Consider the following 23071-nt stretch of genomic DNA (forward strand, 5'->3'; position numbering starts at 1 on the left):
CAGAGGAGGAAACTGAGGCCCAGGCAGGAGAGTGACGTGTCTGGGGTCACAAGGCCAGCACCCAAGGCTGAGCCCTCCTGACTCCAACTTCCGGCCAAAGGGGCTCCCGGGCCTGATCATGTTACGTACAGATTAACGCGCGTGCTCCCCCGGCTGCTTTTCAATGGGTGTGCTGGCCTGATTCCATAACTGAGGCACAGATGAGCCTCGCAGGCAGAGGCCCCAGAATCACAACAGAATAAGTGACAATGATGGCCAAACCGCGGCGAGGCTGGCGGAGGCGCCTGCACCAACACTGACTCTCTCGATCCCCCCAAGAACCCAGAGACTTTCCTTCAGCACCAGAACCCTGGCAGAATGTCCTGGGCCCCGGGGAACGGAACACCAAAGCTCCCGCTGTAGACTGGACAAGATGCAGAGCTACGCCATGCCAATTAGAGGAAGCCAGAGCCCGCTGGGGTCTGAAGGAAAGGTGTCACTAACTGCAAAGGCACACGCTACACACATATGGCCCCGTTTTACAGATGAGGAAACTGAGGCTCGGATCATTTGCCATACATTGGGGAGAGCCCTGGGGCAGAGCTGCCCTCCAAGGTCCAATAACAAAGCCCCTCCTGAGCCCCATCACCTCACATCCCTCCAGGGAGATCACACCTAGAGGTCACCAAGGCCAAACTCCCCATTTCACAGAGCCCCAGAGGAGCTGGCTGACTTGCCCGTGACCACAAAGGCAGTAAGTGACTGAGGCAGGATTTGAACCCATGGCCTCTGACCCCAGTACTGTATACCGTACTACACTGCACCCCCAGGGCTGCTTCCGGTGAATGCGGTGTGGGCAGTGTGGCTCTACAGGGTCCTCTGAAGGCCCAGTTAACAACCTCCCCCCGAAATCACTTTGAGTGTATTCTGAATCGAAGCTCCTCAAGGGCAGGGCCTCTTCTGTTTTGTCTCTGAATGTATTTCCGCCCCATCCACCCAAACTAGCATAGCGCCTGGTAGTCAGCGGGTACTTCATAAGTGCTAGTTGAACTGAATTGCCCAAGGTCACTGAACTAGTAAGTGGCAAGATCTGAACCCAAGACTTTCCTCAGTATCAAGGAATTCCAAGCTAAAGATCATTGCTGCTCCGGCCTTACCGATTGTGGTCTCACAAAACTTCTCAGCAGCCACCTCATTCGCGATGTTGGCGCCCATCAGCACGCTGATATCGATGCCCATCTTCTCTCGGATGATGTCGGAAATAAGTCTGAGCCCTTCGGGACCCTCGTCAATTCCCTGGAAAGAGGACACAAACGGGTCATGGAGGAAACAGACAAATCCACGCCGGAAGGCCACCTGACAACTCGCTGGCTATTAAGCTCTGCCTCTCCTCTCCGAGATAATAGAAAAGGGTGAAAAGGAAAAAACAGGTGCGAACGTGGGCATGAAGGCGGCTGTGGAAATGCGGCACTGATGCCAGCCTTGATGATGCCTGCCCACAGCTTCTGGTATTTTCTCCCTGGGAACATTTACTCATTTTCATCAAAAGCCAATGATTCACTTTCTTTCCAAGATCTACCGACGCTCAGGCTCTTATCTGCACAAAAATGTTTATGGCGGCTCTGTTCCTAACATGGGAAACAACCTAATGGCCGGCACTCGGGACGAGCAGAACAAAGCGTGCTCTGAGACCAGAGGGGGGGCTACTGCCCCCTCAGAAACAGCAGAGAGATAAAGGGAGACACATGAGAAGCAAGCAACAAAGAAAATGTTGACCACAGCAACGTCAAGGAGGGCAGCCGAGAATTATGGGAGCAAAAATGACCTCTGTCCACCTCGTTAGACGGAAAACAAACACACACACACACACACACACACATACACATTTGTATTTAGTTAAGCTTTCTGAGAGAAGGGGTGGTTTTAATCTTTCTAGTTGTAAGCCCAGGCCCTAGCAGAGTTCCGGTACATAGTAGGTGATTAATAAATGCCTAATTTGTGCCTGGCTGTCTTTTCACTGACTCAATTTTCTCGTTTGTAAACCGAAAGGGTTGCACTAAGTCCCTTCCAGCTCAAGATCAATGATCCCAGGATCCACAATTTGACTGTCACACTCATACATTGTTGGAGGAATTGCAAATTTGGTCCAACCATTCAGGAAAGCAGGATTATGCCAAGAAAGGGAAGGTACAAACCCTTGGACCTGGCACATAACCCAGGGAGGTCAAAGACATAAACAAAGCCCCATACAGACATTAATATTTATAGCAGCACCTTTTGTAAGAAAATAAGAGTTTTCAGATAGAGGCCTCTAATTAATAGAAAAGGCCCTAAACTGTGAACTCAGCCCCAACATTCCAATGACGTCCCTAGCAGCCACCAGCTCACCGTTTAGGCCTCTCCCATTCATTGTCTCAGCATCCCTCCCTCCACAGAAGCTCGCCCCCAAAGCTGCCTCTTCATGGTGAGGAGACCCTGGCTTCTTACCCCCTGGGGGACCAGGAGCTAACTGGCAGGTCTGACTGAGCTGGAAAGGATTCTGGGTCAAGTTGGGGCGTGTCTCAGGAGTCGCTCTGCTCAGGCAGGCTTATTCCCAGGAGGCTGGCAACCAGGGATGACTTATCACCCCCAAAATGGCCCTTGGTCACCCAGTGGAGAAGCATGTTAAGTGTTCTATGTACCAGGCATCTGGGGATACAAAGAGAGCAAACACACTGCACCTGGCCTTGAGGGGCCACATTCTTTATATTTTTTTTCTTTTTTTTTGGGGGGGGCAATTGGGGTTAAGTGACTTACCCAGGGTCACACAGCTAGTAAGTGTCAAGTGTTTGGTCTGAGACCAGATTTGAACTCAGGTCCTCCTGACTTCAGAGCTGGTGCTCTACCCACTGCGCCACCTAGCTGCCCCGAGGGGCCACATTCTAAGACGCCTTCCCACTGCCAGAGTAGGCCAGCAGAGAGATGGGAAGGGAGGCAGAGATGCCAAGGCTCGGGATTCTGGGGCCGGCCACCAACACTGACCACCACACTTGACCGTGTGAGCTGCTGCCCACCTGGACGCTCAGCACCTCTGCCCGACGACTGAGAGTGGGATGCTTCAGAGAAACGGCAGCCCGGGACAGCATGGGTGGGTGGGGGTCAGGTCAACCAGGGCACAGATTTCTCCAAGTACCCTCAAATGAACATTCAGGAGCACAGACCAGCCTGGAGTGAGTGGAGCTAAGGCACAGAAATTCACACATGAGGGTGGAGAAGAGTCTGCAGATTTAGCCAACCCAGGGTGGCATGGTGGTACCCAGTCATGCCTTCCCAAAAGGTGAGGGCAGGTGGACTGAGGAGATGCTTGGCTACCAAAGGACTGTCTGGGGCGCAGTGGGGGACTCTGCTAGGGAAACTCAGGTCCAGCAGTGCAGACGGGCGCCTTCTCTGCCACCTGGAGACTCAGAGCAGGGGATCTCACACGGTTTGGTCTCAGGATGTCTTCATATTCTTAAAAATGGAGGCCCCCGCTGCTCATGGCACCCTTCCTCAAGAGTTTTCCTTTATGTGAGTTATACCTATTGATATTTACCATGATTAGACACTGAAATGGTTTCGTATTATTACGAAAATAGTTTTGACTCCGTGGATGCCAGGGATCCCTGAGAACCACTGACTTATAGGAGGGGCCGCAATCAATAAACAAGCATTTCATACTGCCTACCACGGCCAGGCACCGTGCGAAGCACTTTACAGAATTAGCTCATCTGATCCTCAGAACCCTGGGAGGTTACTGCTGTTATTATCCCTATTTTACAGCTGAGGAAACTGAGGCAAACAGGGTGATGTGACTTGCCCAGAGTCACACGGCTAGTACGTGTCTGAGACTGCATGTGAACTCGGGACTCCCTGATGCAGGAAGTAAACAGTACTTGCTGACCGTGGCTGGCCCCTGTGCTCTGTGTTGCCTAATCAATGCTCATTAGATCGTGCACTGCTGAGTGGATGTTCTGCAGAGAAATGAGAGAAGCCAAAAGCTCGTGGGCTACTCAGAAGCCTCATTCTTATACATCATACATGCTCTATTCAAAAAACCATGGCACGATTGAGTGCCCAATGACGTTAATGAAGAAAAAATGGACCCTCTCCCGGGAGACAGGGGACAGCTGCCTAGGGTGACATGCACGTTGGTTTTCAAGGCCGATGTGCCACGTTGGATTGGGGCTGATTCCACAGGTGTTCAGACAAGCTCCTGGCCCAAATCGGGGAGGGAGAGTGGACAAAGTGAGGACGCCAGACTGTCCCTGCGAAAGTGGTCACACGAAGGAACCTCAGCTGGCCCACATTCTTTTCCTGCACCGACCCGGTGACCAAAAGTAGCCTAATCTAGAAGCTTTGCAGAATGTTCCAGAAGGTCAGGGCGACTGCTTTACAGACCAGGTTGCCTGGTCAGCGTGCCAGCTCGAGGCACTGATAAATGAAACCACAGAACAAACAGACCCGAGATGGAAAGGTCTGGCTGGCATTTCCTCAAGGACTGGCCTCCACCTCAGTCCCTAACGTACCAATGTCAGGAGGCCGCATGGCACGTGGGAAGAGTGGGGGGGCCGGACCGAGTGCCCAAGAATAAACCCACACCAGGGGAAGGAAGCAGGGTCTGATTGCCAAGACACAGCTAAAATGTGAGGACACTAAAAGAATAAAGAGTCACCGAGGGTGTTTTTAGGCCAAAAAGGCCAGGCTCCAGTCACTACTGACCCAGACCTACTCACTCATCTCTATAACATCTGTAAGGACTGGTCAGCCAGTCAATTAGCATTTGTTAAACACTCCCTAATTACAGCCAGGCACTGAGCTAAGCAGTGAGGATACAAAACTAATCCCGGCCCTCCCTGGAGGGGCTCACATTCTAATGAGGAGGCAGAGGGGAAGGCCTCCTAGCTGGGGAGCATTCTCAGGAAAGGCCTCCCCCTGCAGAAGACTGGGTCTGGGCTGCGGCTTGCAGAAAGCCAGGGCAGCGCAGGGCAGAGAGAAGGAGGGAGAGGTGGAAGGAGAGGAGAAGGGAGTGCGTTCCAAGTCTGGGGACAGAGGGAGAGTCACATGTAAAGAGCAGCCAGTGCACCAGGGTGGTTGGATTCTAGCATGTGTGGAGGACTCGAAGGCCCACGGAAATCTGCAACATGCAGAAGGGGTCAGCTTTAAATGTTAAAGCACAGACTTCAGCCCGGTCCTGGAGGACAGAAACTGGTCTAATGGCCCCACTAGAAAAATAAAGCAGGATTAAAAAGACATGTACCAGGGACAGCTAGGTGGCACAGTGGATAGAGCACTGTCCCTGAAGTCAGGAGGACCTGAGTTCAAATCTGGCCTCAGACCAAACACTTGACACTAGCCGTGTGACCCTGGGCAAGTCACTTAACCCCAACTGCCTTAATAAAAAGAAAAAAAAAGACATGCACCCAGGCCACGACACGAAGGTGGATGGGTAGTCCATCGCGTCAGGCCGGCCATCTATGCCTCTGACCATCTGTCACCACGGATGCCTCGGCTGCTGTCTCAGCCCTCAGAGAAGCATGCTGGCTAGAGCTGGCCTCAGAGTTGGGGAGATCTGGGTTCAAGTCCTGCCCCTGACAGCTTGGGGCTGTATGACCCTAGGTAAGTCATTAACCTCTCTGTGGGCCAGGCAATAGGACAGGTGCTGATCTGCCCCGTGGGAAGAAGTTTCTCACAGGGTACCCTCTACACCAGGGATATCACAGGTCTGATTGAAAAAAAGACTGGCCTCTATGGAGGACGGATGGATAGACCTGGGCAGGGACCAACCCCACAGGATGCAGGCTTGCGATCTGCACTGGTGGAATGTAAGCTGCTTCTCCTTTTTTTTGGGGGGGGCGGCTAGGCAATGGGGTTAAGTGACTTACCCAGGGTCACACAGCTACTTAAGTGTCAAGTATTTGGTTTGAGGCTAGATCTGAACTCAGGTCCTCCTGACTTCAGGGCTGGTGCCCTGTCTACCACGCCACCTAGCTGCCCTAAAGTTTTTGTTGAATAATGAGCCCTTGCTCCAGTATTGGTATATTTGGAGTTATAGAATACTGTGTTTCTATCCTTTATTATTTCTGGGTCATGTATTCTATTTGGGGGGGGCAATTAGGGATAAGTGACTTGACCAGGGTCACACAGCTAGTAAGTGATCTGCACTGGTGGAGGGAGGGACCACATCAGGGAGCCCCCAGGCCCACAAAGGAGCAAAGCACCCCACCTACCTTGATGAGGGTAATCCCCAGAGCTTTCTTGGGAACTTGCCCCGTGATCTCATCGCAAATCCTGCGAATGAACTGGTGAGGAATCACAAAGACCAGGAGGTCTGCGTCTCCAACAGCGTCACTGAGACTTGGGACGGCAATCTGCACACGTGAAGGAGAACAGGCTTTACGGAGTCCCATGGCTAAAAGCTGCAGACACAACCTCATTCACTCCCCAAGAATTTGCCAAGCTACTACTCCATGCCCAGCACCATGCAAAAAACCAGCAAAAGCTAAGAGAAGGGTCAAGATGCAGTGGAAAGAGCTGGAATGGCAGACTCACAAGAAATGCATCCACCACACCTTTGCCTAGGCTGTGCCCCACACCTGAGAATCGCTCTCCCACTTTCACTCCAACTCTGACAGTGCCCAGCCTCCTTCCAGGCTCAGCTTATGAGCCCCATCCACTGGGCAGCCTTTCCTCATCCCCTGGTGGTCAGGACTCGCTTTATTGGATAAGCAGGAAAGTCTTATGTGCACAAATGCCTCGTCTTCTAAAAGAAGTCAGGCACTTTTGTTTGGTTTCTCCTAATACCCCAAGCCCCTAGCACATAGTAGGTGCTTAAAAGCTGCTGCCTGGACTGAACAGGACCTTGCCTTCTCCTTGCCAGGCCACCTGTGCAGGCTCACAGTAAATTCACAACAGTGACGGCTGACGTGGATAGGGCAATGTGAGGTCATCAAAGGGCTCTGCCCATCCATGTCACACAATGACCGCGTGACCGTGAGCGAGCCAGGCCAGCTGTCTGTGCTTGGGCAGCTCCTGAGCCTCCCTGCACTTTAACATGGATTCGGGATAGGGGCAGGGGCCAGGCTGGTGATTTGGTGGATACAGAAAATTCTGGGGTGATAAAACCTCCTCTGTGCCAGCCTTCCTGCACCAAAGACATCCCAGGGATTTCTATCCCCCTCCATTACCTGCCTTAAGGTAATGACCCTCACAAGAGCCCTCCAAGGCTCTTATACCCATTTCCTGCATGAGGAAATTGAGGCCTGGAGAAATGACACAGTGAGAGTAAGGGGCATGAGCTGGAGCCCGAGGCTTCCCGATGCCAGCCTGGTACCCTGTCCACTCAGGCACAAAGCACATTGGTGACGTTGGCACGGGATCCCGGCACAGGGCCCAGACACCTCTCAGCTAATGAAGCCACTTTCCAATAAAAGCGACGTCTGCTTGGCCTTGTCCCGGCCTGAACAAGACGCCTCCCGCTGCCAGGGCGGGCCCCAGGCATCAAGTCTCTGCTTTCTCAACAGCTGGTGGCTTAATTAACTACACAAATACTAAAGGGCCAAGGGAGCTTTTTAAAAGAAATTTCCAGGATCCAGAGTCTGAAGGCTCAGTCATTTGGGTCCAGCTTCATCAAGAACCAGAAACCCAGGGAAATAAACACTCCCCGTGATCGTGACCTCCTCCAAAGGAGGGATACTGGTCCCCTAATTCTTGTCTCCCCTACAGGACTGAGGCAGCCTGGGCAGTTTGCTCCCAGCAGGAGGAAGGACAAGCAGACGGAGGGCAGAGGAATTCACAGGTATGACCACTGAAAACACAGGAAATGGGAAATAGCCAATGGATGGCCAGACTCATAGTTGGGTTCAAATCCTGCCTCTTTTACAGCCTAGCCCTGTGACCCTTGGGGAAGTCTCCCCTTTCCGCAGCTAACCCTTCCCCATTTGGCCACAGGACCCTTTCCCATGTCCTCTATGAACTGGCCCACTCAGCATTCCTAAAGCTGCTCTCCACCTCCTACCTCCCCGGCACCCCCAGACCCACATCGCAACATATTAGTGCCTGCCTCTCACTGCCTTCCACAACCCTTGGTCCCCTCTGCCCTGGGGAGGCCCCAGTGGAGGAGTCATCACCTGAGGTCAGGGGAACCCCACGGGGCCACCACGCCACACACGCCTCACTTACCACATTTTCAGGCAGCTTGTGTCCGGGGAGGTACTTTACATTCTCGTGATCGTTATTGATGATGTCTGTCAGTTTCCGTCCATTCACCGTTTCCTCAAAGACCCACATCTTGACCATTGGGGCAAACTTCTGATGCTTCTTGACATTATTGCCAATGATTTTGGCCACAGCTGAGCCCCTACAGAGAGGGCAGAAAGGACCAGCCACGTCAAGGTCTGCAAAGCCAGGGTCGGGGGCTGGCCCCCCATCTGGCCAAGCGCCATCATCACCCGGCTAAGCAACAAGGTCTGCTCCAACCAGAGGAGGTGCAGGGAACATGGTGAAAACCACAGGAGGCTGATGTCATTCCCAAGGGCCCAGGCATCACCCCAAAGCCCACCCAAGCGGCCTGTGCCAGGTGCTGTGGAGGGGCTGGGCGGGACCTGTAATGGTGATACATGGAACTCTCATGTGAGGAAAAGCCCTCCACGCATGCAGATTGCCTTCTCAGAGTCTCTGAGCAGGGCTTCTGAGTGTTTGATCACTGTACTGTGATGTACTGGCTTCCTTTACGCTCTCTGTATTTCATTTGATGCACTTAAAAACACAATTTGCCAGACCGCCCAACCTGAGGCTTAAGAGAGGCCAGCAGCCCCAGGCCCAGACTCTCAGAGGGGAAGAGTCAAAGTCATGACTTTGGGACACCCCCCCCCAAGTGGGGAGGAGCTTCCGGGGGGAGGGGGTGTTAAATGTACAATATGGGCTTTAAATGCCCCGAAGAGACCAAAGGGGTAATGGGAAGGAATGAGGGTCAGAGCTCTGTTTTAGGAACAGCCATCTGGCCCCTGACAACTCTGAAACAGGAAAAAACAAGAAAAAACACCGGAGAAGACTGGTCTCTGAGGGACAGGGAAGCTGTGGAGGAGTTTCTCACACAAGGACAAGAACGCAGCATTCAGAGGCCTGAAGGGCCATCTGCTTAGGGTTCACAGCCACCTGAATCCCCAGGTAGGATAGCCATTATCACCTCCATTTCACAGGCGATAAAACCGAAGTTCAGACAGCTCCAGAGACTCGCCTGGGCTCAGGCAGCTGGTAAGGGGCGGGTTGGCTCTGAACCTTCCGTTTTCCCTTCAGCCTCTAGACTGTGGGGAACGGGAGTCCTGGACAGTGAGCTGGGATCAGAATCGGACAAGAAGAGGCGGCCATTGGGCCGGATGGCCTCGGGACACTGCTCAGTTCTCTGAATGACTCCAAACTTCTCCCTGAAACCAAGGCCCATCTCTCGCAGAGATGATGTCACAGGCAGGCCCGGCCTCCAAACACTCCACACTGAGGCTCGCCCTGAAAGCCGCAGAGAGGTGCAGCCTGGGACACGAGTCTCCTACCACGGAGCCTGAGGTTGGGGGATCCCACCAAGTGAACACACTAAGTCTGGCACCCACGTGCAGAGCGCCCAAAAGTGGCGGGTAATCAGGCTGAAGCTGCTGTGCCGATCGGCAATGGCACTGGGCCCTGAATGAGCACTCAGCCTCCAGCCTGGACAGTACCGGGAAGCCCAGTCTCCAAAAACGGGGGGGACAAACAGGAAAGGGGGAGGGGGTCACAGTACCAAGGATCACCTCTGCATGCAGAGCTGGAGAGGGTGGCAAGCGAGGAATAACCAGCAGAGACAGCCCTCATACCCTGCTGGCACCCGCTCAGTGCCCAGTGCCAGGCCTTGGCCGAGCTTTCCCATCAGCCTCTCCCTGCCTAGACTCCATCGCGTGGTGGGCCTGCACAGGGAGGCCCACTCAGAGCACCTCCGCTTTCCACGTGGCAGTCCCCACTTGAGATGGGAGGGGAGTCATCCATGACTCTACTCCTTTGGAGACCCCCCAGTGCTCAGCACAGTACTTGGCACATCTCGGACATCTGCATTCATTCACCTCAGATGCCCTGCCGCCCTCTCAGGGGAGCCCAGACAGCCTCAGAGGGACAGACCGGGCCTGGACCGGCGGCTGCCGGCAAGTCTGGAAAGGGCGCCGTGTTGATGAGACGAGGCTGGGCCTCAGAGAAACATGAACAACGGAGTCAGGGGGGCCTCTGGAGACACCTGTTGGCCTCACACGGGGGAAAGGAAACAATCCTGGGCAGGGTCTAAAGCCAATCTTCCCCTTTCCTGTGTTCCTCAGCCAGCCAACAAACATCAAGCCCCTACTATGCGTCAGCACCACACTTAACTCGGTGGGTGACGAATATGGAAAACGGAGTCAGTTCCTGCCCTCGCAGAGCTCACGGCCTAACAGGGGAAGAGGACCCACAAAGGGACAGAAAAGGAGCCGGGGGAAGGGGCCTGATGGAGACGCCCTCAGGGCGTGGAGGGCCGGCAGGAGCCAGCAGAGGACCCCTTTCTCCGCCCTCCAATTTGACGGTGCTGATGAAGTAAGCGTCGCGAGGCCGGGTCAAAGCCTCGGCGCTGAGGCCTCTTATGGGTCCCAACACAGGCATCTATTATGCACCTACTGCGCCAGCCTGTTATTAAGCATCAACTCCGTACCAGCACTGGGCTGAGCATTTCCAAAGCAGGCTTTGCCCTTGGGGGTGAGGCGTGGGGGGGAAGTCCAAGACAACTACTGAATCCCTGGCTCACATCCCGTTGGGGAAACTAAGTGTGAAACTTCCACTATGGAAAATCCTTCCACTGCCTATCTCGGGGGTAGGGAGGGGTAAGCCACCAGCTTGAGGCAGGATTTGAACCCAGATCTTTCTGACTCCAAAGTTGGCCCTCCATCCACTAGGCCAGAGGGGTCAAACAGACCAGGGTCATGTGGGGCCAGGCCCGCAACGTTCCTAAGTGTGGGCCCAAACCAAATAAAAACGTACTTCCTATCTCATTTTAATGTGTTGATGCATTAATAAAAAAAAAAAGAAATTTATAAACACGTGGTTTTCTAAGTCCATATGTGGTCTGCAAGGGTCCTTATGCACAGATTGGTGTTTCTATCTGAGTCTGACCCCCCTGCCAGGCCATGCAGCCTTTCCAATCACCGTTCAGCCCCACTAGGCGCAGGCCTACGGAGGACCCACAGGGCCTGATGAAAGGTGAATCTGGTCAATGAGATGCTTATTGGGGGATCAAAGGGAGAGCTCTTTACTTAAGAGAGACAGATAAAGAATTCTTTATAAACCAGGAGGGGGAAACTCACTGCTGTGGGCATTCTGACATGTTTTCATATTGGATTTCAGAAGAAACATCCCAGAATCCAATCCCGCCGCTCTGTGGGATGCCCATCTTGCACAACCCGTGCCCTGGCCGGCTCTGCCAGCTGAGATGTTCTCATTTTCTGGGCCTGACTAAGGCTCCCTTCATCTCTTCCAAGAAGCTTCCGTACTTCAGAGGGAGCTCGCTCTCCAATCTATCCACAGATCTTCTGCAAACTCTTATAAGTGCAAAATTTCATATATGTATATGTGTGTATACACACACACACACACACACACACACACACACACACACACTCTCAGGCTGGCCAGTGCCAGCCCTGACCAGGCTGCTTTCCCAGAGTGGTCCTGACTATGACAACGACCTTGAGAGGTCTGGAAGCCACACCGTGCCTGGCATACAGCGGGCACTTAACAAACGTGGCGTTGACCATTCAGAGCACTGATTGAAGAGCTTACCATGCACTATGCTGCTCCACAGAACAAAACAGGCCAAACACACACATATATCTCTCTATATAGCTAGCGCTTATCTATCTACCCATCCACTATCAATTAAAATACAGCACCTCCCATCCCCTACCTGAAGGCAGAAACTGGATCTCAATTCACCTTCAGAAGGCCAGGGGCCTATTAGTTTAATAAATGCTTCCTCTTCAGCAGAAGCATTTAAAAGACTCCAGTCCTAACATGATGATATGGGCCCTGAAAAAAAAATGTCAACTCACACCTGTCCAAGCCCACGGGGAGGCCAGGAGCTGGCCTAGCCAACTGGAAACCAAAGTCCCTCAATCGCACCATGGGCAGCGATTCTGAGGATTCAATCTCTCACCCAAGTGGCTAAGAAGGGGCTGGGCTGGGTTGTTCCTTATGGGCCATCCTTTGGAGACAAACAGTTCTCCAACTCCTGGGGTCTGTGGACTGCAGAACACACACCCTAAAGGACCATGCATTCCATTCTTCCTCACAAAACACTCAGAATGTTCCTTCCTTCCTTGCCAGGATCTCAGCTGTCAGGGACCTCTGATGCCCCTCACAGGGATGACCCACCTAACGCCATGCCCACAAGCGGTCCCCTAGAAGAGCCGCTGTGTCTGAAGGTAGCCCCTTTCAGGCCTGCATCAAAATCTTGGCTCACCTCCCCTTTCTCTCTCTCTGACTGCTCCCAGTTTAGTTCTGGCCTCTGGGGCCAGAGAGAGGTCTCTGCGAAGAGAGGTCTGCACTGCCTCACGTGACCGCCCTTCAAACCCTACTCTGCTGTCTTCTCTGCCCTGGCCCCAGGCCCACCACGCACTCCTCTTCCTCCCCCTCCCCTTTCCCTGGCAGGATCCCGGCAGGATCTCTGGTCACTTCCTTCTGGAAGCGCTCAGAATCACACCTCGTGTGCCAGATGGGGTGTGTCCGAGGCACAGGACAAGGGGATCATCACCATCTTTCAGTAACACTTTCAAAGCCCTTAACAAGATTAGGCCCTAAACGTTCATACGTAGTACTGGGTGACTGCTCCAGAGGTGATCCCTAATTAGGACTTGGGGAGTGCCTAGCAAAGAACGGGCAACTCCCAGCTTCAGGAAGTACCTCTGGTGGGCAAGGAGGTCTCAGAGGATGGCCCAGGTTCCAAAGGGGTAGACCTGGAGGAGCGAGGTCATTATGAGGGCAGAAGGCAGCCAGAGAGCCAGGGAAGGACAGAAGTGGCTGGAACACAGCATGCATGAAGGGAGAGATGATGAGATAAAGATGAAAGGAAAAGATCCCAGAGACAAGGCAGGAGGGGGCCATGGAGACCCCCAGCCCAACCTCCTTGTTTTACAGAAGAGGAAACTGAGGCTCAGGGAATGACTGGTAGCTAAATTCATTTGTGTTTCATTGCACTGAGGAGAATGCCAGGCACAGAACCGAATTCACTAGGCAAGGAGGAAGTCTGGAGGAAGCGCGTGGCACCATCCAGCCTGCACAGAAGGAGGCTCAAACCAGCAGCAGCAGGCAGAATGGGGAGGAGGAGGCCAGGACGAGCCTCCAAGGAGCGACAGCGTAGTGACCAGTTCATACCCTCTGGCCAGGACTGCCCCATCCCGCACTCAGAGCCCTCCTGGTGCCTGCAGGTGGTGGCTTCAGACCCACAGGGTCTGCCCACACAAAGGGCGGGCAGACCCACGGGCAGAGAGTGTCTCTGCCAGAAAATTCTTTCCAGGCTCATCTCCAGACAGTATCTGGTACACAGTAAGCGCTTAACAAAGGCTCTATCTCAGTCTGGTGCTCTAAGCTCCCAAGGTTATTGCTGGCTTTCCAAGCCCGGCTCCTAACTTCCTGGGTGAGCTCAGATTACCTCGCCGCCAGAAATGGAGAGGCTATTCTACTCTTTATTAACAAAGGTTGTTTTGTTTGTTACCACCTCGGACTGTGGCAGAATTTGAAAGAGCAGAGTGAGAGGGCCTGGGTTCAGCCACTTCAAAGCCGTGTGACTTTGGTCAAGTCACTTACCTTTTCTGGGCCTCGTGTGAAGAAGAGGACGGGGCAGCGGGGAGAGGGCAGATCAGACAACCTCCAAGGTCTCTCCAGCTCTCCGTGGGGGAGGTGGGGTTCCTATCTCTTTTGTCCTGACTACTTGCATTCCTCTCCTCAATACCCACAAGGTGCACATGCCCCCCAGGTGCCAGGCTGCCCCCCTGGACAGTATCTGTTCCTTGGGTCTGGTTCTCAGATAAGAGGCAAAAGACCATCCAATCAGGCCCCAACCCCAAGTTTTGCAGGTTGTTACACCCCCCCCACAGAGCTCGGGCTTCACTGGCGGGGCCCTGAGACCCCAGGGTCTACTTCAGCCTATCGGAGGCTACTTTGTGTGAGAGCCAGCTGGGATTTCAGGTCTGAGGCCAAGGCCAGCGCCAGCCCTGACCAGGCTGCTTTCCCAGAGTGGTCCTGACTATGACAATGACCTTGAGAGGTCTGGAAGCCACACCGTGCCTGGCATACAGCGGGCACTTAACAAACGTGGCGTTGACCATTCAGAGCACTGATTGAAGAGCTTACCGTGCACTATGCTGCTCCACAGGACAAAACAGGGACCACCGCAGCTGGAAGCCGCCAGGTGTCAGAACTGTTAAAAATAAGCCAGAGCTTTCTAGCAACCACGGAACGGGACACCTTGAAGGGAGTGAGCTCCCTATCCCTGGGAGTGACCACCTGTCAGACATGTTAGAGACTAGAAGGGAGGTTGAGCTAGGCGACCCTGAAGGACTCCCGACTTGTACACAATTGTCTGGACTCATCTGCTCTACTGGGCCTTGTACTGAACAAGGTCTGAGCCATTGCCTGGGTCTGTCTTTTTGTTGTCATAGAATTCCATTTTCCTCAATGTTTCTAGACTAGAATCCCAAGGAATTCCCTCTTTTTACAGAGCGGGAAAACTGAGGCCCAGGAATGCTAAGAGAGGTGAGGATTTGAACTCAAGTCCTCTAACCTCCAGGCCTCTTTGTACTAGCTCTCACAAGCCGGGTGGAGGAGGTTTGTCCAGCCTTCTTCTGGATAAGCCTGGTACAGGTAAAAAGTCTTCCTGACACAAAAAGCAGTAGCATTGTTTCCAGCCTCTGTCGGGGCATCAAGATGAGTGGAGCTCATGCTATGGCCTCTGGCTTTCCCTCGTGGGTGACCACCGGTGAGACTTCCCTCCCCCCTTTAAGCACCCTGGCTGTCTGTGCAGATCCCCTGGGGGAGTGTGGGAACTGGACTTGGGGGAAGTGACATCTTTATTTTAATTAACCTCAAACTAAAAACTGGCATTTCCTTCAACTGTGAAATAAAACACTATCCTGAGAAAAGGGTCCAAAGGCTCCACCAGGCTGACAACCAAAGAGGCCCAGAGGACCTGGAGCGTATCCAAAGGGACCAAGAGTCCTGCCTGACTCCCATGCCAAGCTTCCCTCGCTCCTGCCATGCCATGTTAGGGATACTGAAAAACAGAGTCTTAAACCTAGTAAAGGCACCAGTGACCTATCCCAAATCAGGGAGAGAGGGAGGAGGAGGGAGAGAAAGAAGAGAGAGAGAGAGAAGGGAGGGAGACAGACAGACAGACAGACAGACACTGACTGACTTTATAGGGACAGGGGAACTTCTTTGGGGAGGGGTCAGCCTCAACACTCCAGGACCATGCTCCCAAACGACCCCTTCTGACCTCTCCTCACACATCTGCCTACATAACCCAGGACTTAAGGGGCAGAAGAGGTCAAACGACTGCTTCGGCATTGTGATCAGTTAACTGTGAATGTCATTGGTTTGTTATTGTTATTAACAATAATGTCTATTTTTAAAGGGTAGAGAGCACGCTCACTAATATGGCCATTAATATCTATTACCCAGAGAGAGTACCCAGCGCTCAGCTCACTGATGCACTAATTAACGTCCTGCACTGTTCTCAGCCCAAGTGCTGTTGTCCACCCCTGAAGCCCCTGGGCCCCTCCCTCCTCTCCAGGCTTCTTGTCCCACCTGGCCCCCCAACAATGCCCAAGCCCTCCCCGCTGGCTGGCTGGCCCCTTCGCTGGCCGGCCCCCTGGTCTCTGCCTCCGCCTTCACATCTCAGTGAAAGACCCTCCCTTCCTTGCCCTCCTACATCTCAGTGCCTCTCTCTGTGGATCACGCCCCACCAAATGTGCGTGTAGCTGTCTGTATGTAGCTGACTCTCTCATTAGACTGGGAGCCTCCTGAGAGCAGGGGCTTCTTTGCCTTTCTCAGAATTCTCAGAGCTTATCACAGGGCTTGGCACAAAGTATGTGCTTAACAACTGCTTGCTGAGACTAACTGGGAGGCCTTGAGGGGGAAGAGAACAGAAATTGCAGAGTACGTGAGAGGCCTATACAACCCCTCCAACTCTTGGAATTTGAGTGCAGGCTTGAAGGGGCAAGACGTGGGTGGGGATTTCTCCCCGGCCCAGGCTAGAATGCTCCAATGGGGGAGCGGGGTGAGAATACTGCATTCAGTTACTGGTCTCCTAACCACTTCCTCTAGTCTTTCTTCCATCTGTAGGGAGATAAGTGAATCTCCCCATAGACCAGATAGAAGCCTTGATCCCTTCGAGCATTAATATCTTTGTTCATGAATCTGGAGAGAAATTGAAAACGTGTTCTGTGCTCTCCTGCCCTCCTCAACAGGACCTCGGCCAGTGTACTTCGGGTGTCCTCACAGGACAGCACCGCCCCGCACTGGGCACCTTGTCTGCACTGGGCACCCTGTCTGTCCACGTCCTTCCATCCACGCAGGGCAGGATCTACCCAGGAGGCTGATGGGATTTCCTCTGGGTCTTAGACTACTTTTGGAGGATCCCCACACTGCCCAACCCTTCCCTCCTTGTGGGCTCACACGCCCCTGAGGGCTTCCAGTCCAGAGTAGCCAGCGTAGCCCAAGCGTACTAAGCTAGCTATGGGTGAGCCAGGCCTAGAAGACAGTTATGCCAGAAATCCACCCCACAGGGTTATTGTGAGGATCAGATGAGAGCACGTGTGTAAAAGAGCACCCAGCAAGGGTCTGTTACACCTCCTCTGCAGACTGTGCTGAGAAGCAAGGAGCCTCAGCGGCGATAGGCGGGGCTGCTTCCCGCCTGCTCCCGCGCCTGCCTGCCTGCCTGCCTCCCTCCCACCCCAGGCTTTAAAGTTGTTCTTCTTTCTTTTTTTTAGTTCTCTCTCTGCTTTTCTATATTTGGGTCCTGCTCCCTCACTGTAAGGCTGTCAGCTCTTACTTCACTGCCAGCAATGGGCTTGTCTCCAGCGAGCATCCTAACTCTGAATTTGCTTTTTCTAACATGCTCAGGCCTAGGATACCAGAAAACAAGAGCGTAACTCCTACCCACCTTTCACAGCCATTTCACATCTATTTCACATCCACTCTCAATTAATCCTAACCAGGCTCGAGCAGTAGTAAGGGAGAATATCGTGATTCCTATTTTACAGATGAGGAAACTGAGACTCAGCCCAGTGCCCAAGCACTAGGTAGGTACTATACCATGGAACGGAATAAGTATTTATATAGCACCTGTTACATGCTAGGCCTGGTGCTGTTTTTTCAAAAATAATTATCTCATCGGATCCTCACAACAACCCTGAGGCAGGTGCTATTATTATCCCCATTTTACAGCTGAGGAAACTGAGGTGAATAGCACTTAAGTAACTTGTCCAGGGTTACATAGCTAGTGCCACCAGCATACTCAGGAGTTCTTAACCTGGGATTAATTGTGAACTTTTAAGATTTTGTTTACTATTTTAATAACTATTGCAATATAATCGATTTCCTTTTCAGTCCTATTTTATGTGATTACAAATACTATTCTAAGGAGCCCACAGGCATCACCCAGACTGCCAAAAGAGTCCAGGACACAAAAAAAGGTGAAGAATCCCTGTCCTAGACTGAGGTATGTATCTTCTGAATAAGGTTGATGTAGCAATTTCTTTGGTTTAATGATGCATATTTATGACAATGGTCTTATTTTTCTTTTTTTCCCATGGGGGTGGTGTGGGGAGAGAAAATAAATTTTTGTTGTGAAGAAAAAATTTAATTGTGAAAGAAACTGCTTAAGAGAGGTTTTGTTGGATTGGATAATGTCAAAAAAAAATAATAACCCCAGAGACAACCAAACTCTGGTCAATTTCAATTGTCTCTAAGTGAAAGTAATTGACATGAAAGACAACAAACTCTGGTCACTTACTTTCACATTAGTAACTTTCACTTGCCCAGAGACAACCAAACTCTGGTCAGTTACAATGGTCAATGTTCCTTTCTCTTCCATTATTTTCACTTGCCTACAGACAACCAAACCCTGGGTAGTTACTACAGACACTGTAAAAGCAGCCATCTTTCCTTCCTATTAACTGATTTAACTTTTCTTCCCAATTTGACGAATGTAGTCTCTGTTTTAGTAGGAGCATTTGTTTGAATATACGTTGGAAAGTCCAAACAAAACCGGAGCGACATAGCTGGTGTCAGAGGCAGGCATGAAACCAAGTAAGGTGATCAAGCTTGTTGAAGTACAATTATACAGAAGAAATAAAGAGTATGTCAACACTTGGAAAAGTCCTTAAATGCCACCCCTGTGATCTCCCTCTTTATCTTACAATCTTATCAAGAGTTAACCAAAGCTTGGGAAGTTAACTCATGGTCACAAAGCTAGTGAGTGAGTTCAGGGGCAGGATGTGAACCCAGGTCTGACTCCAGTGCCAGCGGGATGACAAAGAAAAGTAACAGAAGTGTAACTATGGGCTCCGAGTGACAATTTTGTGGAGTAAAATTCCTGGGCTCCACGCTCTTGCTTAAGCAACAAGAGCACAGAAAGACAAAGAATGAACCAGGCTCCTCTCTCACAGGGCTTACATTTCCAGAAACATGAGGGGGCTAGTGGCAGGGGGCAGATGGTCCTAGCACTTTGTTGTCAAGGCCACCTTGACAGAAGTACCTGTAATTCGGGACCGAATATGAAGGATAATTGCAATAGAAATACAGCGGCCAGCCTCCTAACGGGATCTGAAGCCTGCGCTGAGACTCACGGGTGACCTCGGACAAGTCCCTTTCTCCTCTGGGCTTCAAGTTTCCTCATCTGCAAAGCGAAGGGGCTGTGTGTGAGGCCTGCAAGCCCACAGTTCTGTCCACTGTCACCGCCAACTCCCTCCCTTTGATCGCTTCGGAGCCCAACTCAGTCATTTGTGAGTGGCCCATGTGCTAACTAGGGGGAGCTCGGGGATGCCGGCCGGCCCCTGGATGGCTCTCTGGCTCTCGAGCTTGGAGAGCTTGAGAGAGTGTGGTTCAATGATTAACAATTCATTCCCACTCCTAGAAAATCAACTCAAATGACACCTTGGACTGGCTGCTACTATGACAACTACTACCGGTAAATAAAAACAACTCTCTTTTGGTTCACTTTAAGGTCATGAGCCCTTTGTTTGCTAAATAATGATAACAAACAGCAGCAGCAGCAGCTAGCAGTCTACAAGTGGCTGCAATGTTTGCACAGCACTTTATAAACATCTTGTTTGATCCTCAAAAAGGAAGCATTTATTAAGCGCCAACTGTGTGCCAGGCACTGTGCTAAGCCCTTTACAAATATTATCTCACAACAGGTAGAGGCAGAAGGCTCAAACAATGGGGCATATTGCAAACTTTAAAGCTGGGTGGTGCAGCGAATAGAGCGCTGGCCCTGAAGTCAAGAGGACTGAGTCCAAATCTTGCCTCAGACATGTACTAGCGGTGGGATCCTGGGCAAGTTTCCTCATCTGTAAAATGGGGATAATAACCACATCCACCTCCCGGGTCTGTTGTGAGGATCAAATGAGTTAAAATATGCAAAGTATTTTATAAACGTTAAAATGCTATATAAATGCTACTACTACTAGCTAATTACTGCTAGCTACTAACCCACTATATAAATGCTAGCTATTATTAGATAAGACATTTATTAAGCACTTACTATGTTGCAGGCACTAGGGATACAAATACAAGAAACAGCAAAATGGCTCCTGCCCTCAAAGAGCTTCTGTTCAAAGGGGGGAAGACAATGCATGAAGGGAGTGGAGGCTCAGGTGGGTTTTGTCCTTGGCTACAGAGTAAGAAGATGTCAGTCCCTGGCAAGTTTGAGACAAAAATTCACGTCTCAGAGCCAGGGGAAGAGTCCAAGGTTCCACTGAGAGGCAGAGGAGGAGGAGGATGGCCATAGAGCTTACAATCAGGAAGATTATAAGGCAGAGCAGATTTTATACCCATTTTACAGATGCAAGAAACTAAGGCCCAGAACCTAAGACCACACAGGTGAATATGCCCATTCCCGCTACCTTTGTCCCACAAGGGTCTCACAATATTGATATCAGACTTAACAAGAAAACCTGATCAGCCAATCCCACTGCAGCTCAAAATTCCCAAGTTCAAGTTATCTGCTGGCTACAGCTTCCAGGTAACTGGGATTACAGGCCTTCAGAACCCTCTCGTTTCAGAGATGAGGAAATAGGCCCAGGCACACAATAAGTCATTGGCCAAACTGGGATTTAATCCCAAGTCTCTTCCCCCCAACCTGAAGTGTTCCCTTCATCAAACCTCATGGCCTCTCACAAGCACAAGGAGGAGGAGGGCCGCCTGTGCTAATAAACCCAGAGCTGCAGAAATGAGCCAAGATCCCGGCACTGCCTGGTCATAGCCGGAAGGAGGGAAAGCAATTAATGTCCTCCTTCCTTTCTCTCCCATCAAAGTAGGGCAATCCTATGGAGGGAACTTTGGGGAGAAGTGGAGAAGGAAAAGAGGAGGGTGGAGGGCTGGGGCTATGAGGGGCTGCTGAGCACAGCGTGAGCCTAGACCCAGACCTGTAAGGAGGAACAGAAATACTGTCAGCGGGGCAGCTAGGTGGCACAGTGGATAGAGCGCCGGCCCTGAGATCAGGAGGACCCGAGTTCAAATTCGACCTCAGACCAAACACTTGACACTTACTAGCTGTGTGACCTTGGGCAAGTCACTTAACCCCAGTTGCCTTAAATAAACAAACAAACAAACAAACAAGCAAATAAATAAATAAATAAAGCTAAGCCAGAAGTACCGTCAGCCCAGCTCCCTCCATGCAGAGGCAAGGGGATGCAGCATGAACTCAACCTTTTCTCATCTTGTGTGCTTTCCCCAGAGGCCACTAACTATAACCCTCTCATTTTACAGATGAAGAACTGAGGTTCTGAAGTTTGATTTGAACTCGTCTTCCTGTGCCACCTAATTGCTAGAGTCTAAGTTCCACAACTTAACTGGTGGGAGACCTTGAGTTAGGTCCCTTCCCTTCTCTGGGTCTCAGTTTACTCATCTGTAAAAATCCAGGTGCTGGGTCTATAGTCAGGAAGACCTGATTTCAAATTTGGCCTTGGACACTTACAAGCTGCGTGCCCCTCATTGATAGAGGTCACGCGGCCTCTATCTCCCTCAGTTTCCTCTGCTGTAAGATGAGGATAATAAATGGCACCCACCTCCCAGGTTGTTGTGAAGATCAAACGATTCATTCTTGTAATGGAATTCATGTAAAAGCCAACTCCCTACGCTGCCATCTGGTTCCTCACATTCCAGGTCACTCTACCTGGGTGGAATGGGCAAACAGGCGTTCTGGGTCTCTTTCCAATTCTGCCTGACCTTTTCAATTCTTAAGAGTAAGAGGGCCCCGAATGCCAGCTCACAACAACAGCTCCAGCTACGCTTAGGTCTCCATGTGAGCAGTCAGATCCAGCCCAGGCAGAGACAAAAGGGCTTGAGGGTAGAGAAAACACAAAGAGACAAAAACAATATGGACCACATACCTGTGCCAAGCCAAGGTCACTGCTCCCCAAAGTCAAAACTGCTTCCAGGTCTCTCAGGATTATGTAAAATGCCAGCCAAGACCAAGGGCAACGCTCTTGGGCAGGTCACCCTAGCCAAGCAGTGACCTGGGGAGGCGGATTCTGAAGCTCCCTTCCACATTAATTCCTCCAGTTCCTAGAATATACAGCCGTCTCCTCATCACAGGCCCCTCCTCCTACAAGGAGGGGTATTCTGGACCCCCTCACACAGTCTGGCAAAGCCTAAGTACTCCCTTCTCAGAATATGCTTTTAAATACGTAAAATAAAACATACAAGATTACAAAGGAAACCAGTTATGCTGCAATACCGCTGTAAGCATTTTTTTTTTAACAATGAACTCTGGATCAACAACACTGGCTGCTATAGAAGAAGCTAGAAGGTATCTCCCGTCCTACCTCTTAGAAGGGGACTAAAGACAGGGTCCCAAATCGGAGTGTGGAAAGGTCGGAGTCTGAGAGACTATTCACCCCATGTGAACACACACACATCCATTCCCCTCTGCTGGTCGGTACACATTTAAAGATCATTCAATCAACCAACGTGCACAAAGTTCCTACTACATGCCAGGGCCTGTGCTAAGCACTAGAGCCCAAAGCCATGATAAACTGAAGGTACAGGATGGTGACAGCCTGGTCCCCTTGCCACTGGGGCCATCCACACGTGTTGGGAAGGGGCTCAGAATTCCTGCTCATTTCTCCCCTATAACCACAGCTGGGAGCAAGGCAAGTTGAGCAGTCACCTACTGCCAAAGGCAGACAGATACCCCTCATTGACTGCTTTACTTCCCTGCACACAGTAGGGCAGAGTGGAACAAGCATTAACCGGGGAGGTGAAAGACATGGCTTTCATCACCAAGTTAGGCACCTCCTGGCTGTGTGGCCCTCGACAAGCCCATAAAACTGGTAAGTCTCTCCTCATCTGTAAAAGGGAACAATAACAGAGTAAAACGGAAATAATAACAGTACCTACCTCACAGGGCTGTTATGTGGTTCCAATGACAAATGCTTTGCAAACCTAAAGGTCTAGTTATGGTTTTTAGGATCACAGGAAAGTTCTCTGTAAAGAGAGATGGGGGGGCTGAAAGGTTAAAGGACCCAGGAGGCAGCCTCTCAATCTATTAAACAGCAAGACTCTCAATAAATAAATACTTGGCATCTGGTGCCACTGGAAACATGACTTCCTGATATGTGGCAACAGGGAACGACTGGGCTCCCAGGGCTCTTCTGCCCAAGCAATCCCAGGTAGGAGGAAGTTAGGGAGAAGGGCCCCCGAAACAGCAACAGTGACAAAAAGTCCCAGATTCATAAGCTCTCATCTGAAGGGACCTCAGAAGTCAAGGAGTATCTTTTACAGAAGAGGAAACTGAGGCTGACGGCAGGTTAGT

General features: G+C 51.4%; 1 protein-coding gene across 2 annotated transcripts in view; it reads right to left on the bottom strand.

Annotated features, from left to right (window-relative positions):
- Positions 1 to 23071, bottom strand: part of GPD1L (glycerol-3-phosphate dehydrogenase 1 like) — a 40658-nt gene that overhangs the window by 16245 nt on the left and 1342 nt on the right. Inside the window, exons 1-4 of one of the 2 annotated variants that reach the window (XM_078151248.1) lie at positions 22657 to 22727; positions 8176 to 8353; positions 6225 to 6365; positions 1137 to 1275 (exon numbers count right to left, since the gene is read on the bottom strand). In XM_078151248.1, the coding sequence (XP_078007374.1) occupies positions 1137 to 1275; positions 6225 to 6365; positions 8176 to 8292 (397 nt within the window). In that variant the 5' untranslated portion in view covers positions 8293 to 8353; positions 22657 to 22727. Of the gene's footprint in view, positions 1 to 1136; positions 1276 to 6224; positions 6366 to 8175; positions 8354 to 22656; positions 22728 to 23071 lie in introns of those variants that run through there. The other variant, XM_020993329.2, reaches the window with a different exon arrangement.

The sequence above is a fragment of the Phascolarctos cinereus genome, unplaced genomic scaffold (genome assembly GCF_003287225.1).
Source record: "Phascolarctos cinereus isolate Bilbo 61053 unplaced genomic scaffold, phaCin_HiC Scaffold_1;HRSCAF=81, whole genome shotgun sequence".
In the NCBI taxonomy this organism is placed as follows: domain Eukaryota; kingdom Metazoa; phylum Chordata; class Mammalia; order Diprotodontia; family Phascolarctidae; genus Phascolarctos; species Phascolarctos cinereus.